The 23530-nt window shown below is 41.5% G+C and overlaps 1 protein-coding gene across 3 annotated transcripts in view; it reads right to left on the reverse strand.

Moving 5' to 3' along the window:
• The window catches only part of PDE10A (phosphodiesterase 10A), a 574288-nt gene that overhangs the window by 46799 nt on the left and 503959 nt on the right, over window positions 1–23530 (reverse strand). For all 3 annotated transcript variants that reach the window (XM_073337888.1, XM_073337887.2, XM_073337882.1), the window contains 3 exons: window positions 18977–19027; window positions 17462–17520; window positions 3569–3620 (listed from right to left, as the gene is read on the reverse strand). In XM_073337888.1, the coding sequence (XP_073193989.1) occupies window positions 3569–3620; window positions 17462–17520; window positions 18977–19027 (162 nt within the window). The remainder of the gene's footprint in view (window positions 1–3568; window positions 3621–17461; window positions 17521–18976; window positions 19028–23530) is intronic.

Below are 23530 nucleotides of genomic sequence, written 5' to 3' on the forward strand. Positions count from 1 at the left end.
GCACAGTTTAGCTCAAAATACACCAAACTTTCCATCTGCAGAAGCCTTGAAAAATAACTTTTTGCATAAAGTCCAAAAGTACTTTTGGTTGACTCAAGTACACAATGCATATCCTTTCCTAAGAGTTCTGAAATATCCAGGCCCAACAGTGTGACCTAAGGACACAGCAAAAATCTCATCTCTGAATTCCTCCTCTCACTTCAAATGAGAACAGGTTAACACTTCCCACACACTACTCTGTGGGATCACTTTTCAGAAAATTAGTTTGCAGCAACTAAAAAAAGAAGAGAGAGAGAGAGCAATGGACAGAGACTATCCAAATGTATGAGTCCAGCTGAAGTAAAAGATTTTATATAATATTTTTCAAATGTATTGTGTAGCATAGTAGTCATTTTATTATCACGTTACAGGATTTAATGCTACTGTATATATTACATAAATTATATTCTGACATCTGAAAATATAGATCACAAAAGCATGTGTATAGCGGGTGTGCTCTCTCCTTATACTACTAATATAGGAGTTTGCATACACACAGTTTCAAGCTTTTCCAGGACACACATAGACATGTGAAATCCATCAGTAACAATCCCAACCAGATTTTTAAAAGGATGCAAAAGGTAAAATCAAAACTGGACTTTAGAGCATTCAATTTTGGGAATGTCCCCTAATCATGATGATTTCAGCTGGACAAAACACAAACACAAACGCACGCACATCTGATTCTTTTTTTTCTCATTTGCTTTGCCATTGTGAAGAATACCCCGAGATATGTTCATTTACAGCAGACAAAAGGGCCAGACCTTAATCTCAGATTTTAAGAACTCTACATTTGTGTGCATGAATTTTGTTAAAATATCCTTTGTGCGTGTGTGTTAAACATACACTCAAGAATGCTAGGATTCTGAAGTTAGCATACATTTCTAAAGAAGCAAAAGTGCCATTTTTGTCATGGATAGTAGTGAGATATAAAAATATTGTGCCAGATTCTCATCTGTACCAATGTGCGCTGGACTCAGCCTGAGTTGCAAAAAATCTGTGTGTGGCTCCCTGATTCTGGGGCGAATGCTATGCCAACTACCTTTGGCACACAAGGTACCGACTGCCAGCCAGGGACTGCTGGACCACAGCAGTCCTGTCGTACTTTCTATATCCTATCCCTTATGCTGCGACCTGTGTAGAACCCAGCTACACCAGCTGAAGGCTCCCCTCATGCTGGAAAAATCCCCATCTGGAGAGATCCAGAAGTGTTCTGGCTCCTTGGTGCCACCAGGCTAGTGCAAGAGGGGAAGATGGCAGGCTGAGTGTCAGGCCCAAGGTATCTTTTCTCCATGTGGGAGTTCATTAAAAAGTCTAGCCATTCCCATTATTCCTTTATTCAGTCAAACCAGAGGAACTAATTTAAACCACTTTGGCAATCCCTGGGATTACAGTAAAGGAGGTTTCCCTATGTACCTTCTGAAACCATGTCAGGTGCTTCGTAAAGCAGCAGTACTTTAAAACAGACCACAAGGCATTGTATTTTAATACATTCAACTCCTGAAGGATGATGTCATTTATCTTATGTCACAACCTATTTTTGTCAGACTTGCCTGCTTAAAATACTACTGTTTGTGGAGCAGATGCCTAACGGGTTTGGCAAAGCCTTTCTTCATGGGTCATTGGCTCAAATCCAACCCACCTAGACAGTGACTGGCAGGTGATATAATCACAAAAGGTACCCTTGTAACTAGAGTAATAAGGAGGCCAAGGACGGAAGGGGACCAACCTATCATCTCTCCCCTCAGGGCAGAGCCTTCAGAATAGTTCTGAAACACATTAGTGAGGCAGTGTGTGGGGAAACTTACACTCCTGTTCCCTACGCTGCACCACTTCTGTGGATGAAGAAAGACCTTTATTTTCAGGTGCTCCCAATCAGGCACCTTTTACTGCACTAAATTCACTAAGGAGTTTGAATAAGAAAGAAACAAAGATATAAAGATAAACTTAAAGCAGAGAAATGCTACTATTATTAGTGTAAGAACCATCAAAAGCTTGCACTGTAATCTCCAGGAGGTGGACTGGGGAGTGGAGATTGATTCTTGCTGTTCTCTCACTCTAGGAGATAGGGTGAGTCACAGAAATGATCCAACTGGTCTCCAGTAGAATTGCAGTGGATGCACAAACTAGCAGATCCATCCTTCTCTTTCTGCTAGACCCAGAAGAAGCCAATTGGCACAAACTTCAAAGGAAGTTGAATGTGAAGCATCAAAGCAGGTTGTACAGCAGAATGCTGAGAGCAGGTGCTTGGAAGGAAGATGAAAGAATAAGCATATTGCATTGCCATGCGTGTGTTCTACTTGGTGACTGTTCACAGAGAAGAATATCATTATCTGTCATTAAGTTCTGTGTATTATGTTACCACAGTGCTTTTAAATGTTAAACAATGTTGTGAAGCAATTTGTGTAAATAAGAATAGACAAAGCTGCTGAAACTGAGGAATGTTTCTTGTGCATTGAAGAGAGCAATTCTTGTCTGTGTAGTAACTAGATTCAGCTAAGACTGCAAAATATCTCTCCTGAATATTGATTTGAATTTATGAACAAATTTGCTTTGACATGGTTTGCACTGTTGGTGTGCTTACTTTCTGTGAAGATTCTAGCTAAAAAGTTCACTGATAAGGTTAGGGCAAACACTGGAGAGTATTGTTGGATAGCGATTTTTAAATTGGTAAAAATGCAAGCACTCATCAGAAAACTGACTCTTATTTACACTCATTCAATCAGGGAAGAGAACCATATTATTCAACATGTTTGTCCAAAACTAAACACATTCAAACACTCAGCAAACAATCTACAGGCAAACTGATTTGCAGATAATGTTCAATGAATAATTCTGAATAATGAATAAATTCAAGAAAATTGTGATCGGTTTATGAACTCAAAAAAGTGAAATCCATTGACTAAATAATCTGTTAGTTATTACTATGCAACCAGCTTTAATTGCTGCCATAATGTTCTGTGACTGACTGTGCCACTCTGTAACTGCGGAATCTAAATCGGTTTATGTCCTAATTGGTAGGAAACAACTCTCTTTTGTACCTATCACATGTCATTGGATAAACTATCTATGGGTAATACTGTCTATTTTCACATGGCTTCACACAGACAATGCTCTTCAATCAGAAGGGCTATTTTTGTGGGGTTTTTTGAGGAGTGTATTGTAATGTGCAGTGATTTGAAAGTAGAAAGAACCAGTCAGAGGAACAAGTTGAAATGATAAGAAAAAGTGGTACCTTTCCATATACAAATATTCCATTTATCTAGCAAATCTGAGATCAACATTTAGTTCACAGAGACCCAATAACTCAGTACTTATGAAACTGTGAAATGAAGTTTTTGCAATAAATAAAACCAAGAGGACCCTTATCACTATTTCCTTATAGACCATCCTCAGAATTACTGATCATATGAACTCATTATAAACAGCTTCTATGGTTCAACAATGCCACACTTTACTTCAATGAAAGAGAGACTGGAAGACTAACAGATGTGATGTATGAATTTAAAGATGAAAAAAGATAGCTTACCATTATATGTTCAAGTAGAGAATCTATTGCGACTATATTATCAAAATAGGTTCTGTAAAGAAGAAGAGATACAAAATTAGTAAGTAATGTTATTTAGATTGGTGCAGAACAAGGATTTGAGCAGGTTCCAAGTTGTAGTCCCTTTTAGATAAGCATGCAACTCTGTTAAAAATAAATAAACAAAATGAATGAATGAATAAATAGAGAGCCTACCATATGCTGCTTCAGGCCCCTATTTAGCAAAACTGTTCAGCATACGTTTCAGTGCTTTGCTGCCCTTCAGGGCAAGTGTTCCTTACTCTCTCTCTCTCTCTCTCTCTCATTAAATGCTTTAACATATGCATTATTTAATTCCTTCCAAATATACTTCATTAGGTTTATGTATTAGGTTATTTGTCAAAATTAATGTCATACCAAACCACTTTTCCTAATGGAGGCAAACACCTAGAAAACATTTAAATGAACGTTCTTTATTAACCCAGGTAAAGTCTGCTTGGGTGGGTGGAGGCACAACAGCGCAAGACACCTGCACCAATGGGAGCATTAGGGAATGCCAGTGCAGAAAAGCGTGGTGCTGGTGAGGGTGGGGCTTGGGTGACAGGAAATGCACTTTGAGTCCTGGCAGAAATTAAATTCTGGGGAAAGCAGCAGTGTAAACACCACCTGCCCTCCCCATTTATGGCAAAGTTCCCCATCAAGCACAGAAGCCCCCAACACTAGAGAAGCTGACCCACACCGCTGTATTCTCATAGTAAGTCAAAAGGCCAGACATTTTTTTTAAACCGTAAGTATAACAAGGCATCTGGGAAAATAAAACAGTCTTGGATGCTCTCTGTCATCATCACAAAGACAATGGAAAGACTTCATCCACACAGCCCTTGAATTTACTACGTTATTCTAGACAAGGCCTCAACCCATTGTGCTGCATATGGGGTTTCTTCAGATTAAGGAGATGTTACTTATCTGCACAATAACTGGAGTTTTTTGAGATGTGTGGTCCCTAGCTGTATTCCACTTGAGTTGTGCATGTGCTACATGTACTTGATATCAGAAAATTTTTGCTAGCTGTATTCATTGGTCCATTCCTGTGCCCTTCTCCTCCTCATACTCCACATCAAGGCCACATGGGGCAGTGAGGACTGCCTGCCTCTCTAGTAACCTTTCTACTGCCAATAGGCCTGGGATAAGGCTCTGCAGCAGAGGGGAAAGACGGCAGGTAGTGGAATACAGACCACAGATCTCAAAGAACTCCAATTAATGTACAGGTAAGTAATCTTTTCTTCTTCTTCGTCAAGTGGTTGTCACTATGTGTATTCTACCTGAGGTGACTTATAAGCAGTATTCATTGAGGAGGATAGTGCAAGGAATGCTGCTGTACCACATATTGAAGGACTGCTAAACCAAGAGGCTTCTGCTGTAGAAGCCTGTACCAGGGCAAAATGTCTAACAAAGGTACAGATGGAGCCCCACATTGCCACTTGGCAGATATCTAGAAGGATGTCTCAAAGTGAGGCTACTGAGGTAACCTGGGTTCTTGTTGAATGGCTCTCGCCACCTGAGGGGGAGTAGTCACTGATAGTTTGTAATGTATCAGGATTCAGACCAAAATCTCTATAAAGGAGACAGCTTCTCTTCTCATGTATTTGGCAAAGGACACAAACAGTTTGGGAAATTTTCTAAGGGGCTTTGTCCCTGTACGTAAAAAAGACCAGTGCTTGGCAAACATCCAGAGAGTGGAGTATTCTGACCTTTCTAGTGACATGGACATTCAGATAGAAGACAGGTAGGTATACGACTTGGTTCAGATGGAATTCCAAGATTACTTTGGGAGACTACATCCTAAATTCAGGAAATCTTTATCCTCATGGAAGACCATACATGGATAGTCAGCCATAAGAGCATCCAGCTTACTGACTCTTCTGCCCGAGGTGATTGCCATGAGAAAGGCCACCTTCACTGAGAGATGTGTGAATGAGGCTGAAACTAATGGTTCAAATGGGGTCTTCATCAGTGCTGATAAGACAAGATTGGAGGTCCCATGTCGGTGTGGGTCTCAGCACTGGAGGAAAGGTTCTGATGAGCCCTTTTAAATCCTTCCTGTGGTAGGATGGGTGAAGACTGGAGGGCTTCCCACTAGAGGCTGAAAACTGCTAATAGCCACCACATGAACATGCAAGGAGCTAAGAGATAGTCCTCATGTCTTTTGAGAGAGGAGCTAGTCTAAAATAGTAGGGATCTCAAAAGTTTCTGAAGGTATTCACCAATGCTGGCCTCAGGTAGAGAATTATTTTCCATTTTGTGGCATAGTGTTTTCTTGTGGAAGCTTTCCTACTATTGTTAAGGATTGTACTGCCACTGAATGTGCCTTTTCTATGTCCGTCATCCAGACAAATAACATGTTGTTAGATGGAGGACTACTCGATTGGAGTATTTGATTCTGCCCTCATTTTAACTCAGTAGGTCTGGGAAGAGGTGAATATGGACACATGGGCCTGAGGCCACCTGGAGAATGCTCATAAACCAGAACTGTCTAGGCCACCAGGGAGTAATCAGGATAATCAGCTCTCTCTCTTGTTTGATCTTCCTCAGAACTTCAGGTTCCCCTGAGATGCAAAGAGCTCCCACAATGGTAATGTCCATTGCTGAAAGACACTCCATACCACTGAGTCGTGCAGTTATCACTCATGGTCCTTGGAGAAATGTCTGCTGAGGTTGTCTCGCGTGACCAAAAGGTGCACTGCTCTAAGAGGGTGAGCTGATGGAGAATACACTATTTCCACTATTCACTGCTTCTATGCAAAGAGGGGTGGACCTTGTTTCCCCTTCTTACTTGATATAGTAACTATTTGAGAGACAAGGTGGATGAGGTAATATCTTTTATTGGACCAACATCCATTGGTGAAAGAGACAACCTTTTGAACTTACACAGAGCTCTTCTTCATGTCTGGGAAAGGTACTCAGACTGTCAGAGTTAAAGACAAGGTGGAACAGTCTGTTAAGCAAGGGGAGTTAACACATATTGCAAGGGACGTCATCCACTTTCTCTCTCAAATGCCCTGGGACTAACACAGCTACAACACTGCAAATATAAACTATTCTTATGTTGTCTGACATGACCTGGATGTGCAAGGTCTAAATAAAGAGTAGGATTTGTTCGTAGGCATCATGTACAGCAAGCAACTTCAGAAGGTTTATATACAACTGGGATTCTTGGTTTGTCCAGGTACCCTGCATTACATGTTCATATAGGTGAGCTCCCCTCTCTAGGAGGAAGGCATTTGTGATCAGTATTTTTGTCGATGGGGGACAGATTTCAATTCCAAGCAATTATATGCAAGAGTTATATTCAATTCTTTGAGGGAACGTAATGATTCATCTGTCTTTCCTCTCAATAGATCATTTCCCTCAAAAGGCAGATCTTCCATGGTGGATTGGACTTCTTTGGGAAATATGGAGGACTGGAGCCACAAATATCATCTCAGGACTATGGAAGTTGCCATCAAGTGGGAGATTGTATCTCCCGCATTCACTGAGGCCAGGAGAGCCAATCTACCCAGCAAGTTACCTTTGTTGATAATTGCTTGAATTTGAAGTCTATCTTCTTGAGGGAGTTTGTTAGTGAATTCTGATAACTTATTATAATTAATAAAATCATATTTTCACATTAAAGCTTGGTGGTTCACTATGAAGAACTGTAAACTCACCGAAGTGAAGTTCTTTCTCCTGGAGGGGTCTAGATGTTTGGACTCCTTATTAAAGGGCGTAGATCTGGAGCAATGTTGCCTGTTCATTTTGAGGAAGCTTGTCTTGATTCCTGGTGTGATCTTATGGATTTGGGATGTTGCACATAGAATCCCAGAGACCCCAATAAAGCCAGTGTGAAGGGGCTGTAAGGAAAAGGGGGTGGTCCCTGTGACTGTATCTAACCCCTGGCCCAAGACAATGGACTAGGCTTCTTTCTTTTGGTCACGCCAGAGTTGTTGGTCTTGTCATGGTCTACAATACTGACTCCTTCGTAGGCCGTGTTGGTATCATTGGGGTAGGAGGCATCTGCTGCCTTCTTTCCCTCTCTGGTACTGAGGATGCTCCCACTATCATTGATCAGGTCTGGTTTTGGGGCACACTTGCCCTTTGGTGCCACAAAACTGGTACCATGCTCCTTGTGAGTGCCTGACAATTCTATAGCGAGGTGCAGAGTCTGACCTGGCTTATAGGATATCAGAAAGGAAGTCCATTTGGATTAGGACTTGGAGGGGGGTTTCTCACTTTTTTTGTGAGACTGTTTGTTTTTTTCCTCCTACTTGGAGGAGTCGTTTGCCCTACTCCAGAACTAGAGACCAACGTGCTCAGAAGGGCACTTCTTGATGCCTCTGCCCAATGTACACAGGGATCTCATGGGCCAGGATCAGACTGGGGCCTCATAGCGCTATCCACTAAGGATTCTCTGAAGCCTATACTCAGAGGCTTGACAGGTTCTACTTGAAAAGGACCAGCAGATACTGCACTTAGAGTAGAAAGGAACTGTAGAGGTGGTCAGTCTGCACTGCTGCTCCTTATGCCCTTATTTCAGAGCATGAGGAGGAGAAGGGCATAGGTGTGGACCAACAGCCATTGCTAGCAAAACTCTTCCAGTCTCAGGCATATGGAGTACATATACACCTTAAGTGGAATGCACATAGGTACTATTACTTGAAGAAGAAGTAACAGTTTGATATAACAGTGTCCAGCAGTGCAGTGTGGATTGCAATCATCATCGGTGGCAGCAGCAGCTTCATATGGCTATGATGTAGTTGTGGGGGCAAACAGAATGGACTTCCATCTTGAATGGGGTCCTTTGCAACTCTTCTTCCTTTAGGAAGATTCAGTATGGGAGGATTCAGGCTTATTAAATCCTTCAAAATTGCATCTTTCAATCTCATTCATGGTCAGCCTTCTGCTCTCCTTCCTTCGACCTCAGCTCCATAAACATGTAAAAACATACTTTCTTTTGTGCGGTGGACATAACCCCACCACTGCAGTCAATCTTGTTCTCAACTGGTGCAAGAATGCAACTTGCTGCAATCATCTAAGTATCTCCTCCATTGTGACAAAAATCAAACCAATGGATGTTAAGAATATAACTTTTGACGCTGAAAACTGTTTCGACTACTTCCTCTCCTCAGCTCTTTTTAATGACCATGTTTCATCTCCATATAACAGAGTTGTCATCACCAAACACATTGAACACTTGTATCTTAGTTGTCACACAAACATCACACTGCCCAAACAGAGGTCTTTGATATTGCTGAAATGCCAGAGATGTAAGACCAACCCAGTGAGTGATGTCTTTGGATACAGAATCTCTTGCTGTCAACTGACTACCCATTCAATGTCTGTCAAGGTTCCTCCCCCACTCTGAACTCTAGGGTACAGATGTGGGGACCTGCATGAAAAACCTCCTAAGCTTATCTTTACCAGCTTAGGTCAAAACTTCCCCAAGGTACAAAATATTCCACCCGTTGTCCTTGGATTGGCCGCTACCACCACCAAACTAATATTGGTTACTGGGGAAGAGCTGTTTGGAAACGTCTTTCCCCCCAAAATACTTCCCAAAACCTTGCACCCCACTTCCTGGACAAGGTTTGGTAAAAAGCCTCACCAATTTGCCTAGGTGACTACAGACCCAGACCCTTGGATCTTAAGAACAATGAACAATCCTCCCAACACTTGCACCCGCCCCTTTCCTGGGAAATGTTGGATAAAAAGCCTCACCAATTTGCTTAGGTGACCACAGACCCAAACCCTTGGATCTGAGAACAATGAAAAAGCATTTAGTTTTCTTACAAGAAGACTTTTAATAGAAATAGGAGTAAATAGAAGTAAAGAAATCCCCTCTGTAAAATCAGGATAGTAGATACCTTACAGGGTACCTTATTAGATTCAAAAACATAGAGAACCGCTCTAGGCAAAAACTTAAGTTGCAAAAAAGATACACAGACAGAAATAGTTATTCTATTCAGCACAATTCTTTTCTCAGCCATTTAAAGAAATCATAATCTAACACGTACCTAGCTAGATTACTTACTAAAAGTTCTAAGACTCCATTCCTGGTCTATCCCTGGCAGAAACAGCATACAGACAGACACACAGACCCTTTGTTTCTCTCCCTCCTCCCAGCTTTTGAAAGTATCTTATCTCCTCATTGGTCATTTTGGTCAGGTGCCAGCGAGGTTACCTTTAACTTCTTAACCCTTTACAGGTGAGAGGAGTTTTCCCCTGGCCAGGAGGGATTTCAAAGGGGTTTACCCTTCCCTTTATATTTATGACAATGTCATTGCCAACTACATGCAGTATTAGCAGGTCATTCATTTCCATTTTATAGGAGGCATGCATAAATTTGGTTTTATATCACCATTGATCTTAAATCCTATAGGTTCTGCAGTTTTTCACAGCTCTTCCAGCATTAGCTGTAGTTGGTCAGTAGTCTGTCCAAATAAGGCAATATCAGCCTACCCAAGATTTCACACCTTCTCTTTTAACCTCTATCAGCTTTGTCATCAGATAGTCTATTAGAACATTATTTAATATAGGTAAGAAGGATCCCTGGTGTATCCTTGATTCTACAGAAAACCAGTCTGTAATACAACCACTGACCCTCACACAGTTAAATGTACCATAATACAGTTCCTCCACGAGGCACACTAAGTCCTCAGGCACCCCATAGCCACAGTGTTGATCCGTGCACTGAATCAAAAGATGAATTAAAAGAATTAAAAGAATATTTTAAAAGACACCACACACTTGTATAACACTTTGAAAATGTAAATGGGATCCTCCAGCAAAGGAGGTAAAGACTAGTCTTACATTCCTGACATATTAAGGTTAACAAAAACCCAAAGCACAGATTAAAAAAAAAAGTTTTAAACAATCTTTTTCAACCCTTCTAATACTCATCATAAGCTAAAAGAGATACAAATACCATTTTCTATTTTTCTGTAGCAAGACATCTTTAACACTGGAGACAGGAGAAAAACATGGAGACAAGGAAAAACAAAGAGAAAAAAAAACTCAAATAGAGAGCAGCAGCAAATACAACACCTTACTCTTGTTTTAATGGGATGCGAATTTCAGAGCCTGACACCATTTAAAAGCTATTGTTAAGTAGAGTTATTTTCTCCTCCTTTCCTCATTTAAACAAGGTAACTAAATGGAAAAATATTGACCTGATGTTAATCCAATGATCCCTTTACGGCCCCTTGATAAAGGGTTGGGGCTAAGTCAGAAAGAAGGTTTAAAAGCCAGCTCCTAAGCAACCAGAGGAGCTAGTGAACTGGTGCAGCAAACAGGGCAGTTTGGTGAGGGAGTTCTCCATGAGAAGGAGGAGAGACTACATGACCCTTGCACTTGGGGTGAATTTGTCTGTTACCTTGTTGTCTGCTCGTTTGCTTGTTTATCTGCTTGCTTGCTGTGTGTTTGCTTGATTAAAGAGTGTAGCACGGTCTGCTGTAGGGCTGTGTGCTGAGCCAAGCGACCTGCTAGGCTAGGCTGAGAACTTCCTAACGAGGCTCTAGCCTGCCATCTTTTGGTCCCTTACCCCTTTACAATCCCTTGATGGGGAGAAAGGGAGGTGGGTTAGCTCAGGGAGAACAGGAGTTTTAAAAGTCATTTCCTAAGCCACCAGAGGAGCTAGCAGACAGGGGAGTTTTGCAAGGGAGGGTGAGAGGCAGACACACCTAACAAACATACTCTAAACTTAGGCCAATAACCCCCCAAAAAACAACCAACCAAAACAAAAATCCCTGCTAGAGTAGAAATAGTGCAGGTAGAAGTCTAGCAGCAGAGTAGGGGCGATCCACTTTATTGCACTGAATGCAGCATGTACGATATTTGCCTTGTATGCAGGTGCCGTATCAAGCAGTCAGCAAAAGCAACTCATGGCCCTCAGAGCCCAAAGCCGCTGAACTTGACGAGCTAAGGGAAACAGAGAGGTACACAGAGAAGACTTTCAGAAACACAGTAGAGCAGTCCCACACCTAGTGTGACAGCCTCTGTGCTACTAAGGAGGATAAAAGTCTCAGGGAAGGAGCGGAGGGAAACAATCCCATATTTGGGACCCTCCTTCGAGATGATGTCATATCTTCCTGCACTCAGGATATCTCTTCAGGGATAGGACCCTAGTTATGAGGAAGAAACAGGTAATAATAATGGGGGGATTTGATATCAGAAATACAGATAGCTGGGTTTGTGGTGACCAGGAGAACCACATGGTGAACTGCCTGCCAGGTGTGAAGGTTGCAGACTTGGAGACATCTAGATAGATGTATGTGCAGTGCTGGGGAGCAGCTGGTGGTCATGGTACCTGTAGATACCAATGACATAGGGAAAGGTAGGAGAGAAATCCTGGAGGCCAAATTTTGGTTGCTAGGTAAGAGAGTGAAGTCCAGGATGTCTGCAGTAGTATTCTGTGAAATGCTTCCTGTTCCATGTTCAGGGCCAGCTAGACAGACAGAACTGTAGGGTTTCAATACATGGATGAGATGATGGTGGTGGGAGAAAGCGTTTTGGTTTATTGATAACTTGGAATCTTTGATGAAAGGAGCATTTTATACAGGAAGGATGGGTTCCACCTAAACCAAAATGGAACCACACAGCTGGCATGTAAATTTTAAAAGGCCACAGAGGACTTTTTAAACTAAGGGCTAAGGGAAAGTTGACAGGTGCAGAGGAGCATATGATTTGGAGAGAGACATCCCTTAGGGGAGGGTTTATTTAAAAAGATAATCTATATACTAGTAAACATGAGAGGATAAAAGTTGATAAAGTACAATTAGGAGCCAAAGAGAAACAGTCAAATGAAAAAGAGTCCCATTCAGTTACAACACATGAAGGCAGACAACTAAATATTGACAAATTTTATAAGTGCTTGTATATGAATTCAAGAAATATAAATACTAAGATGGGTGAACCTGAGTGCCTGGTATGAAATGAGGATATCAATATAATAGGCATCACAGAAACTTGGTGGAATGATGATAATCAATGGGACATGGTAATATCAGAGCACAAAATATATAGGAATAACAGAGTAGATCACGCTGGTGGAAGAGGGACACTATATGTAAAAGAAAGCATAGAGTCAAATATAGTAATAATCTTAAATGAATCGAACTGTATCACAGAATTCTATGGACAGAAATTCCATACTTGAAAAGTAAGTGTACAGAAGTAGGAATACACTACTGACTACCTGACCAGGATGCTGACAGTAATTGTGAAATGCCCAGGGAGATCAGACATGCTACAAAAACAGAAAACCCAATAAAATAGGGGATTTCAACTAACCCCAAATTTGCTAGACACATGTCATCCCAGAATGGGATGCAGAGATAAAATTTATAGACAACATATGACTGTTGCTTGGAGCAGCTAGCCCTGGAACTGACCAGGGGAGATCAGTTCTTCATTTAGTGCTAAGTGGAGCACAAGATCTGGGCCAAGAGGTGAACATAGATGAACTACACGGTAACAGCAACCATAATGTAATTAAATTTAACATTCTTGGGGGGGGGGTATCAAAGAAACCCAGCACAGTAGTTTTTAACTTCAAAAGGGGGAACTACACAAAAATGAGGAAGCTAGTTAAATGGAAATTAAAAGGAACAGTCAAAGGAGTGAAATGCCTGGAAGCTGCATGGAAACTATTTAAATACACCATAATAGAGGATCAAATTAAAAGGATACTCCAAATAAAAAGAACTGTAACAGGACCAAAAAAAAGCCACCAAGGCTAAAAAGCAGAGTAAAAGAGATGGTTAGAGGCAAAAAGGCATCCTTTAAAAACTGGAAGTCAAATCCTACTGAGGAAAATAGAAAGAAGCATAAACTCTGTCAAGTGAAATATAAAAGTATAATTAAACAGTCCAAAAAAGAATCTGAAGAGCAACTAGCAAAAGACACAAAAACTAAGAGCAATTTTTTTAAAATACATCAGAAGAAAGAAACCTGCCAAACAATCAGCGGGATCTCTGGATGATCGAGGTGCTAACGGAGCACTCAAAGAAGACAAGGCTGTTGTGGAGAAGCTAAATGAATTCTTTGCATCTGTCTTCACTGCAGAGGATGTGAGGGAGATTTGTCACCTAAAAAGAATGGCTCAGGAGTGCCAATCTGAGGAACTGTCTCAGATTAAGGTGTCAGTAGAGGAGGTTTTAGAACAAACTGATACATTTAACATTATAAAGTCACCGGGAACAAGTTGTATTCACCAAGAGTTCTGAAGGAACTCAAATATGACATTGCAGAACTCTCTCCCTCATTCAGTAAGGGTGTGGGACCCTTTCTAAATGGGGGAGGCAACCTAGTGACAGATGATGTGGAAAAAGTTGAAGTACTCAATGCTTTTTTTGCCTTGGTTTGCACAGACAAGGTCAGCTCCCAGACTGCTGCACTGGGCAACACAGTATGGGGAGGAGGTGAGCAGCCATCAGTGGTGAAAGAACAGGTTAAGGACTATTTAGAAAAGCTAGACATGCACAAGACCATGGGTCCAGATCTAATGCATCCAAGGGTGCTGAGGGAGTTGGCTGATGTGATTGCAGAGCCATTGGCTATTATTTTTGAAAATTCGTGGTGATCAGGGGGAGATCCCGGACGATTGGAAAAAGGCAAATATAGTGCCCATATTTAAAAAAGGGAAGAAAGAGAACCCGGGGAACTACAGACTGGTCAGCCTGACTTCAGTCCCTGGCAAAATCATGGAGCAGGTCCTCACAGAATCCAATTTGGAGCACGTGGAGGAGAGTAAGGTGATCAGGAACAGTCAACATGGATTCATCAAGGGCAAGTCATGCCTGACCAACCTGACTGACTTCTATGATGAGATAACTAGCTCTGTGGATATGGGAAAAAGTGGTGGATGAGATATATCTTGACATTAGCAAAGCTTTTGACACGGTCTCCCACAGTATTCTTGCCAGCAAGTTAAAGAAGTATGGATTGGATGAATGGACTCGAAGGTGGACAGAAAACTGGCTAGATCGCTGGGCTCAACAGGTAGTGATCAATGGCTTGATGTCTAGTTAGCAGCCAGTATCAAGCGGAGTGCCCCAGGGGTCAGTCCTGGGGCTGGTTCTGTTCAACATCTTCATTAATGATCTGGATGATGGGATGAATTGCATCCTCAGCAAGTTTGCAGATGACACTAAGCTGTGGGGAAGATGTAGATACGCTGGAGGATAGGAGGGACAGGGGCCGGAGGGACCTAGACAAATTTGGAGATTGGGCCAAAAGGAATCTGATGCCGTTCAAGAAGGACAAGTGCAGAGTCCTGCACTTAGGACAGAAGAATCCCATGCACCGCTACAGGCTGGGGACCAACTGGCTAAGCAGCAGTTCTGCAGAAAAGGACCTGAGGATTAAAGTGGACGAGAAGCTGGATATGAGTCAGCAGTGTGCCCTTGTGGCCAAGAAGGCCAACGGCATATTGGGCTGTATTAGTAGGAGCATTGCCAGCAGACTGAGGGAAGTGATTATTCCCCTCAGTTTGGCACTGGTGAAGTCACACCTGGAGTAGTGTGTCCAGTTTTGGTCCCCCCACTACAGAAGGGATGTGGACAAATTGGAGAGAGTCCAGCAGAGGGCAACAAAAATTATTAGGGGTGCTGGGGAACATGACTTACAAGGAGAGGCTGACGGAACTGGGGTTATTTAGTCTGCAGAAGAGAAGAGTGAGGGGGGATTTGATAGCAGCCTTCAACTACCTGAAGGGGGGCTCCAAAGAGGATGGAGCTAGGCTGTTCTCAGTGGTGGCAGATGACAGAACAAGAAGCAGTGGTCTCAAGTTGCAGTGGGGGAGGTCTAAGTTAGATATTAGGAAACCCAATTTCACTAGGAGGGTGGTGAAGCACTGGAAGGGGTTACCTAAGGAGGTGGTAGAATCTCCTTCTTTAGAGGTTTTTAAGGCCCTGACAAAGCCCTGGCTGGGATGACTGAGTTGGTATTGGTCCTGCTTTGAGCAGGGGATTGGACTAGATGACCTCCTGAGGTCTCTTCCAACACTAATATTCTATGATCCTTAACTATGGTATGTAACCTATCACTTAAATCAGCCTCTGTACCAGATGACTGGCAGATAGCCAATGTAACACCAATTTTTAAAAAAAGGCACCAGAGGTGATCTGGCAATAAAAGGCTGGTAAGCCTGACTTCAGTACCAGGCAAATTGGTTGAAACTATAGTAAAGAACAGAATTATCAGACACATTGATGAACACGATATGTTGGGGAAGAGTCAAGACGACTTTGTAAAGGAAAATCATGCCTCATTAATCTATTAGAATTCTTTGAATGTGTCAAACATGTGGACAAGGGTGATCCAGCTGATAGAGTGGACTTTCAGAAAACATCTGACAAAGTCCCACATCAAAGGCTCTGAAGCAAAATAAGTAGTCATGGGATAAGAGAGACTGTCCTCTCATGGATCAGTAATTGGTTAAAAGATAGACAACAAATGGTAGGAATAAATGGTCAGTTTTCACAATGTAAAGTGGTAAATAGCAGTGTCCCCCAAGGATCTGCACTGGGATTTGTGCTGTTCAACATATTCATAAATGATCTGTAAAAAGGGGTAAACAGTGAGATACAAAGCTGGCAGATGAAACAAAACTACTCAAGATAGTTAAGTCCAAAGCTGACTGTGAAGAGTTACAAAGGGATCTCACAAAACTGGATGACTGGACAACAAAATGGCAGATGAAATTCAATGTTGATAAATGCAAAGTAATGCACACTGGAAAACATAATCCCAACTATACATACTAAATGATGGGGTCTAAATTAGCTGTTACTGCGCAATAAAAAGATCTTTGAGTCATCATGGATCATCCGCTCAATGTGCAGTGGCAATCAAAAAAGCTAACAGAATGTTACAAACCATTAGGAAAGTGATAGATAGTAAGACAGAAAATATCATAATGCCACTGTATAAATTGATGGTACACCAACACCTTGAATACTGCATGCAGTTCTGGTTACCCCATCTCAAAAAAAGATATATTAGAATTGGAAAAGGTACAGAAAGACAACAAAAAATAATTAGGGGTATGGAACAGATTCCGTATGAAGAGAGATTAAAAAGTCTGAGACTGTTCATCTTAGAGAAGAGACAACTTAAGGGGGGAATATGACAGAGGTCTGTAGAATCATGAATGGTGTGGAGAAAGTGAATAAGGAAGCATTATTTACACCTTCATAAGAACCATGGATCACCAAATGAAATTACTAGACAGCAGATTTAAAACAAATATAAGGAAGTACTTCTTCACACCCCACCCAGCCAGCCTGTGGAACACAGTAAATGCCAACTATGATTTTAACAGCCACATTAACATGTTACTTGTGTTTATTATTTCTTTTCCTATTTTCCCAATTAAATGCATAGCTGAATTATAGGGAAGCAATGGACTCCAAATGCAAAAATTCTATTAATGATGTAAAAGAATGCCTATGGGCATTTGCCAACTCCAGTTACATCCTAAACATTAGCAACTTCACGTATTTCTACAAAACAGTAGAAATGTGGTAAAATGTCTTATATTTGAAGTGTAATGATCAGAAGTCACACTAAAACACAGTAAGTGACCTTGAAGCAAAAATACAAATATTTATCACATGAATAATGAATAAAATTGGGACTTTACAAGACTTGTATTGTACAAGAGAAAGCCTTAAGCAGCATTGAAAAAAGGGCAAATGCAGAGAGAGGAAACCCATAAACAAACAGGGAAAATGGAAGGGAAGCACAAACATACAAATTGCCAAGGAAACATATGAATTAGTAACTTTCACTTATCAAAAAAGGAGCCTGTCACAGAAGCAATCATTCAGCTGAAACTGGCTTGTTGCAAATCACACTTACTTTGATACGTCAAGCAGGAAGTCATTCAGTTCAGTCTGTTTGGCAAGACCCCTGCACACCTGAGGGAAACACATTATACATTGTTGCTTATTCCAGGAGAACACTGGACTCATAATGAAACTGTAGGACAAACATTTTATTGGTCTAATCTGTATATAAACAAACAGGTATATATAACAACACGTGTAAAATGTACCAAAAAGCTAATACAAGTTTGTATGTCGGGCTTCAAGTTTAAATATCTTTTTGCAGAGCTGTGGATATGTTAACATGGATGAGCAATACATTTCTCCATCTCTGCTAAAAAAAATACTGCCTATTGTTCAGTACTGTAAAATTTGAGGTGCCATTAACTGGCATCTTTGGGTCCTGCTATGAAATCAACTTAACTACTGCACTTCCATAACAAATGCTACACCCTTGCTGGGAATGCTAATAGCATTTGTTTCCTTTATCCCTTATCCTGTTCCTTCATCACTTCTCTCAGCTTGCCAAAAGTAGCCCATAAAGGCACCTAATGAGTGAAGTGAAGCAGAATTGCTAGATTCCCCTTCCCCATGCTCTTTCTTTGGGGAAGTCAACAGGATTACAGAGACCGAATACAATTAACAGCGCAGGGAAAGGAAAATATTGCTGGATGAAGTGAGGACTTTGAACCCCATTGCTACTTCACCAGATTTCATACTCATTTCATATTAGTTGACAAAAGAATTTTACTCCTATAATGTGCATGAAGCTTTGCAGAAAGAATAAAGAAAACGGGCCTTTACCGCTCTGCACCTTTTATATCATAAAATACCATTCAAATCTGATAATGCTTTATACATGTGCAAAGTGGATGTAAATAACTACATAAAATGTGAAGAATCAGACCCACAGTTTCTACTTAGATTTACTCTATGGTTCCTTAAAAGTGCCATGAAACAATTAACAATTAGGCTAAGGGATGACTTGATCACAATCTCTGGAGAACAAAATTTGATAATCGGTTTTTGAGTTTAGCAGACAAAGGTATAACATGATCCAATGGATGAAGTTGAAAAAAAAAATTCAGACTGGAATAAGGCACACATTTTTAAGTGAGGACAATTAGCCATTGGAACAATTTACCAGTGGTACCGGTGGAATCTCCATCACTGCCAACTTTTAAAACAAGATTAGATATTTTTCCAAGTTATGGGCTCAAACTTTTAAAGGAATTTAGGCGTTGCTGCACTTGCAATGCCTAACTGATTTAAGAGCCTACGTCTCATTTTCAAAATGGATTTAGGCACTTAATCCAGGGGACAATGTGATTTAAGCTCCTAAATGCCTTAATCCCTTTTGAATATAAGTTTTAGGCTCCTAAATCAGGTGTTGCAAAGCTCAGCGCAGCAACACCTAAATACCTTTAAAATCTGGCTCTGCTCTAGTTCAAACAGGAATTAATTCAGGGCTATCCTATGGCCTGAATTATGCACGAGATCAGATTAGATGATCACAATGGTCCCTATGAGTCAATGAATTCAGACCCACCTGTACTTGATGTATTGCTACCGAGGCCCATGCAAGATTTGCTGTTGCAACCTGAAACAAAATATAAGAAACCAACTTTGAGGAAGTCCAGTAAATTTCAAACCAGCTCTATAATACTTTGTTTTTTGATCCAGCTGCTAAATGTCTTTGAATATCCTAATACTTCACCTGCTGATTGTTTTAGATCATAGACAGGGAACTATATTTTGCAGGGGAGGGAGGACAGACAATGAATTTATGAAAGTGTAACAGGACTACCAGTGGTTCATTGTTCTAAAAGAGTATTCAGGCCACACATAGCAAGTGTTTAATACTTTTCATTTGTTTTGTGCCATTGGGAGGCTCACAGAGCTGTGCTCTCCAGAGGCAGCATGACAGATTCACCCCAGCAAACACAAGACAGAAGCAGCCCTTCCAAGAACTCAAGAGGGGCTTTAAAAACTACATTTCATACATTGTTAAAATGTTTCTGCCACACAAAGAAAGATCCTTGTGAGAACAATATATTCTTTATGAGGACCAATCCATTAAACCACCAATATTTCTAAGGGAAAATCTCTGTTTGTGGACAGGCACTGCTTTCTTCATTGCCATTTGTGTTTCAGAAGAATCAGATATGATCACTAAAACAAGAATTCTGTTTAAAATATGTCAGTTTCTGTACAACATTTCAAACAAATGTCATGTAATCTGTAGTTAGCTAAATTTAAATAAGATGTGCTACCAGGCATAATCTCCTGTCCTTAAAGCACACAGGTTTTGTTGGGAACAAACAGAACTGTAAAAAGTCTACTGTTATATACTCTATTACAGCGTTTCTCCAACTGGGGTGTGCAGACCACTGGGGTTCCCCCGAGTGTACCCCAGGGGGTTCGCGGGCCCTGCTGATCAACTCCTCTCCAGCCCTCCCAGCGCCTCCTGCACCCAAACTCTCTCCCAGAGCTCACACCCTGCATCAATTCCTGCACCCCAAATCCCTGCCCCGGCCTAGTGAAAGTGAGCGAAAGTGGGGAAGAGCGAGCGACAGAGGGAGGGGGGATGGAGTGAGCAGGGGGCAGGGCTTCAGGGAAGGGGCGGAGCAGGGGCGTGGCCTCAACAGAGGGGGAGGGGTAAGGGCTGAGCTGGGGGTTCCCGAAAAATTTTACATCAAAATGGGGGTCCTTGGGTTCCTAAAATTTCAGAACCGCTGTTCTATTAATATACATATTTCCTATAGAAGATACTGTAGCTTTTTTTAACTGCATAACTGTGGCATAAGATGTTTTGTGAGATAAAATTAAAAAGATTAAAAGGATACAAGTTACCTTAAAAATTCTCAGATTAGAACGAAAACATTTTATGCAGCATTATTTATTTTTTAAACAAAAAGCTACTGAATTATTGGAAATGTAGCAATTAGTTTAAAGTAGGTCCCAAATGTAAACAAATTGTCCAATACATACACAGCTTTGTACAGAACAAAATATGTGTAAGACCTACAAGAAGTGTGGTTTTATTAACTGCTGAAGTTATTCTAGGGAAGGTGAGGTTACTCACCCTATGTAGTAACTGTAGTTCCATAGCATTTTTGCTTCGGCACAAAGAGAAGGGGATCTTGCCAACCGTTGTTGGTTGATGTAAAACATGCAAGGTATGCTGTCTGTCATGTTTTAACAGATTTGTCTCTGATTCCTGACTGCCCTCAGCTCCAGAAGGTAGATATGTAAATGACCTTCTTGGGCAGACCATTGGCCCTGAATAGCATTGTCAAGGTTCCTCCACCACTCTGAACTCTAGGGTACAGATGTGGGGACCTGCATGAAAAACCTCCTAAGCTAACCTTAACCAGCTTAGGTCAAAACTTCCCCAAGGTACAAAATATTACTCCCGTTGTCCTTGGATTGGCCGCTACCACCACCAAACTAATATTGGTTACTGGGGAAGAGCTGTTTGGACGCGTCTTTCCCCCCAAAATACTTCCCAAAACCTTGCACCCCACTTCCTGGACAAGGTTTGGTAAAAAGCCTCACCAATTTGCCTAGGTGACTACAGACCCAGACCCTTGGATCTTAAGAACCTGAACAATCCTCACAACACTTGCACCCCCCCTTTCCTGGGAAATGTTGGATAAAAAGCCTCACCAATTTGCATAGGTGACCACAGACCCAAACCCTTGGATCTGAGAACAATGAAAAAGCATTCAGTTTTCTTACAAGAAGACTTTTAATAAAAATAGAAGTAAATAGAAATAAAGAAATTCCCCCTGTAAAATCAGGATGGTAGATATCTTACAGGGTAATTAGATTCAAAAACATAGAGAACCCCTCTAGGCAAAACCTTAAGTTACAAAAAAGATACACAGACAGAAATAGTTATTCTATTCAGCACAATTCTTTTCTCAGCCATTTAATGAAATCATAATCTAACACATGCCTAGCTAGATTACTTACTAAAAGTTCTAAGACTCCATTCCTGGTCTATCCCCGGCAAAAACCAGTATATAGACAGACACACAGACCCTTTTGTTTCTCTCCCTCCTCCCAGCTTTTGAAAGTATCTTGTCTCCTCATTGGTCATTTTGGTCAGGTGCCAGCGAGGTTACCTTTAGCTTCTTAACCCTTTACAGGTGAGAGGAGCTTTCCCCTGGCCAGGAGGGATTTCAAAGGGGTTTACCCTTCCCTTTATATTTATGACAAGCATATGTCCCTAGATGAGCCTCCCAATCCAACAACAAAGTTAAATTTGTCTTTATGGTGATGGTTGTAGCTGGCTGGATAAAGGGTACTCTGGTACAGACATTGTGAAGTTTCTTCAGACTGTTTGGTCAGCATATAAACTGTAAGCAGAAAAGGCATCACCTTGTATGACATGTTATGGCAGCTTGTACTTTTGTATGTCCCAGAAGCTGAAGACAATTTCTTGTCAAAGTCTGGGGGCTTATTTGAATCTTTGCAATGTGGTTTGAATGAGTCGAAATGGGTCCATGAGGAGGGAAGCTCTGGCTGCTACTATGTCTAAGGAGTCGCCTATGAATTCTACCCTTTGTATAGAGGTCTAAGTGGACTTTTCTACATTGACCCGGAGATCTTGTCTGAGGAACAGGGACAAAGCTATCTTCGTGGTGGAAAGAACCTCACAGAAAGACCAACCAGTTGTTGAGGTATGGAAAAACTATCATCACCTTCCAACACAGACAGGTGGAAACCATTGCCAATACCTTTGAGAATACTGTTGGAGCAGAGAAAAGGCCAAATGGAAGTACCCAACATTGGAAGTGGTCTCAGCTGACCAGAACCCGAAGGAATCTCTTTGTGAGATGGGTGAATCATGATATGAAAATATGCATCCCGAAGGTTGAGGACCAAAAACCTAGATCCAACGATGGAATTTTTAGCTGCAAGGGTTCCCATCCTGAATTTCTGTACTTTCACTAAGATGCTATTAAGTCTTAGATCTAGAATAGGTCTCCACTCTTCTATGGGACCAGAGAATACTTGGAGTAAAATCCCTTCTCCCTGTGCTGAGCAGGAACTGGTTCTATGGCTCCGAAGCATAGAAGGAAAGTGATTTCCTGTCTCAAGTATTTGTGAGAGGGATCCTTTAAAATGGAGAGGGAAAAGGGGTGGGGTTGGAGATGCAGGTCAAATGAATGCAGTAACCTGATCTTATAAGCTCCAAGTTCAAGTGGAGAGTCACGTGGTCCCATGGAGACATGTAATTCCAGTGACTGTGTCAAACTTGGTACCAATAAATGTTCAGTACTCATCAGGGGAGGGGAGACTCTGGATCATCTGAAACTAACAGGTAGCTAGAATACCTAAACTCCTGAAAGACTGTGTGGGTTAATGGTACCGAGAGAGGAGTCTACCCAGAAGAGTCTGTTGGAGTGGAAGTCATCAGTACCAACAATGTTCATTGCCTCAAAGAGCGTGTGGTCTGAGGTGGCTTCTTAGACTGAAGGAGTCATGGTGCTAGGTACCAGAGGTTGTGGAGGAAGGTCCATCGGTACCATCTTGCTAGAAACAAGCTGCTTCTCTCTGCTGCCCTGCTTGCATTTTGATAGTACCCAAAATAGTTTAAGTACCAATGCACATTTAGAATCATGGCTCCTAGAGGAACTCAAGAGTCTTTAAAGCACTATTGGTTGGTACAGGAGGAGCATGGAACCTCAGATGGTATCCAGCCCAGAACCTGAGGGCTTGGACATGGTCAACTTGTGAGAAAACCAAAATCTTTTTGAAACAGGCTCTTTGTGAGGAAAGGTAAAACTTCTTTTCTGAAAGTCACTCCCAGAATGCGGTGTCAAGGTAGAAAGGGCACTCTGCTCACTTGGAGACTGATGAACGGGCAGAGGGTCTCTCATAACTCTCTGGTGAGGGTGAAGAGAGCTCTCTCTGATGAAGAATTGAAGTCTAATCTCTGTTTTCTTAGCCCTGCTCTTAAGTCAAAGTTCCCCTGAGCCAATGGCTCACTGGACTGATGTGGTTAAGGCATGTCAATTTTATAGCCAACAGTACACAAAGGAGTAACGTGGCCAGCACCACATCCAACTGCCTTTGGCTGCCCTAACCCGAT

This window comes from Lepidochelys kempii, chromosome 3 (assembly GCF_965140285.1).
Source record: "Lepidochelys kempii isolate rLepKem1 chromosome 3, rLepKem1.hap1, whole genome shotgun sequence".
Classification (NCBI taxonomy): Eukaryota; Metazoa; Chordata; order Testudines; family Cheloniidae; genus Lepidochelys; species Lepidochelys kempii.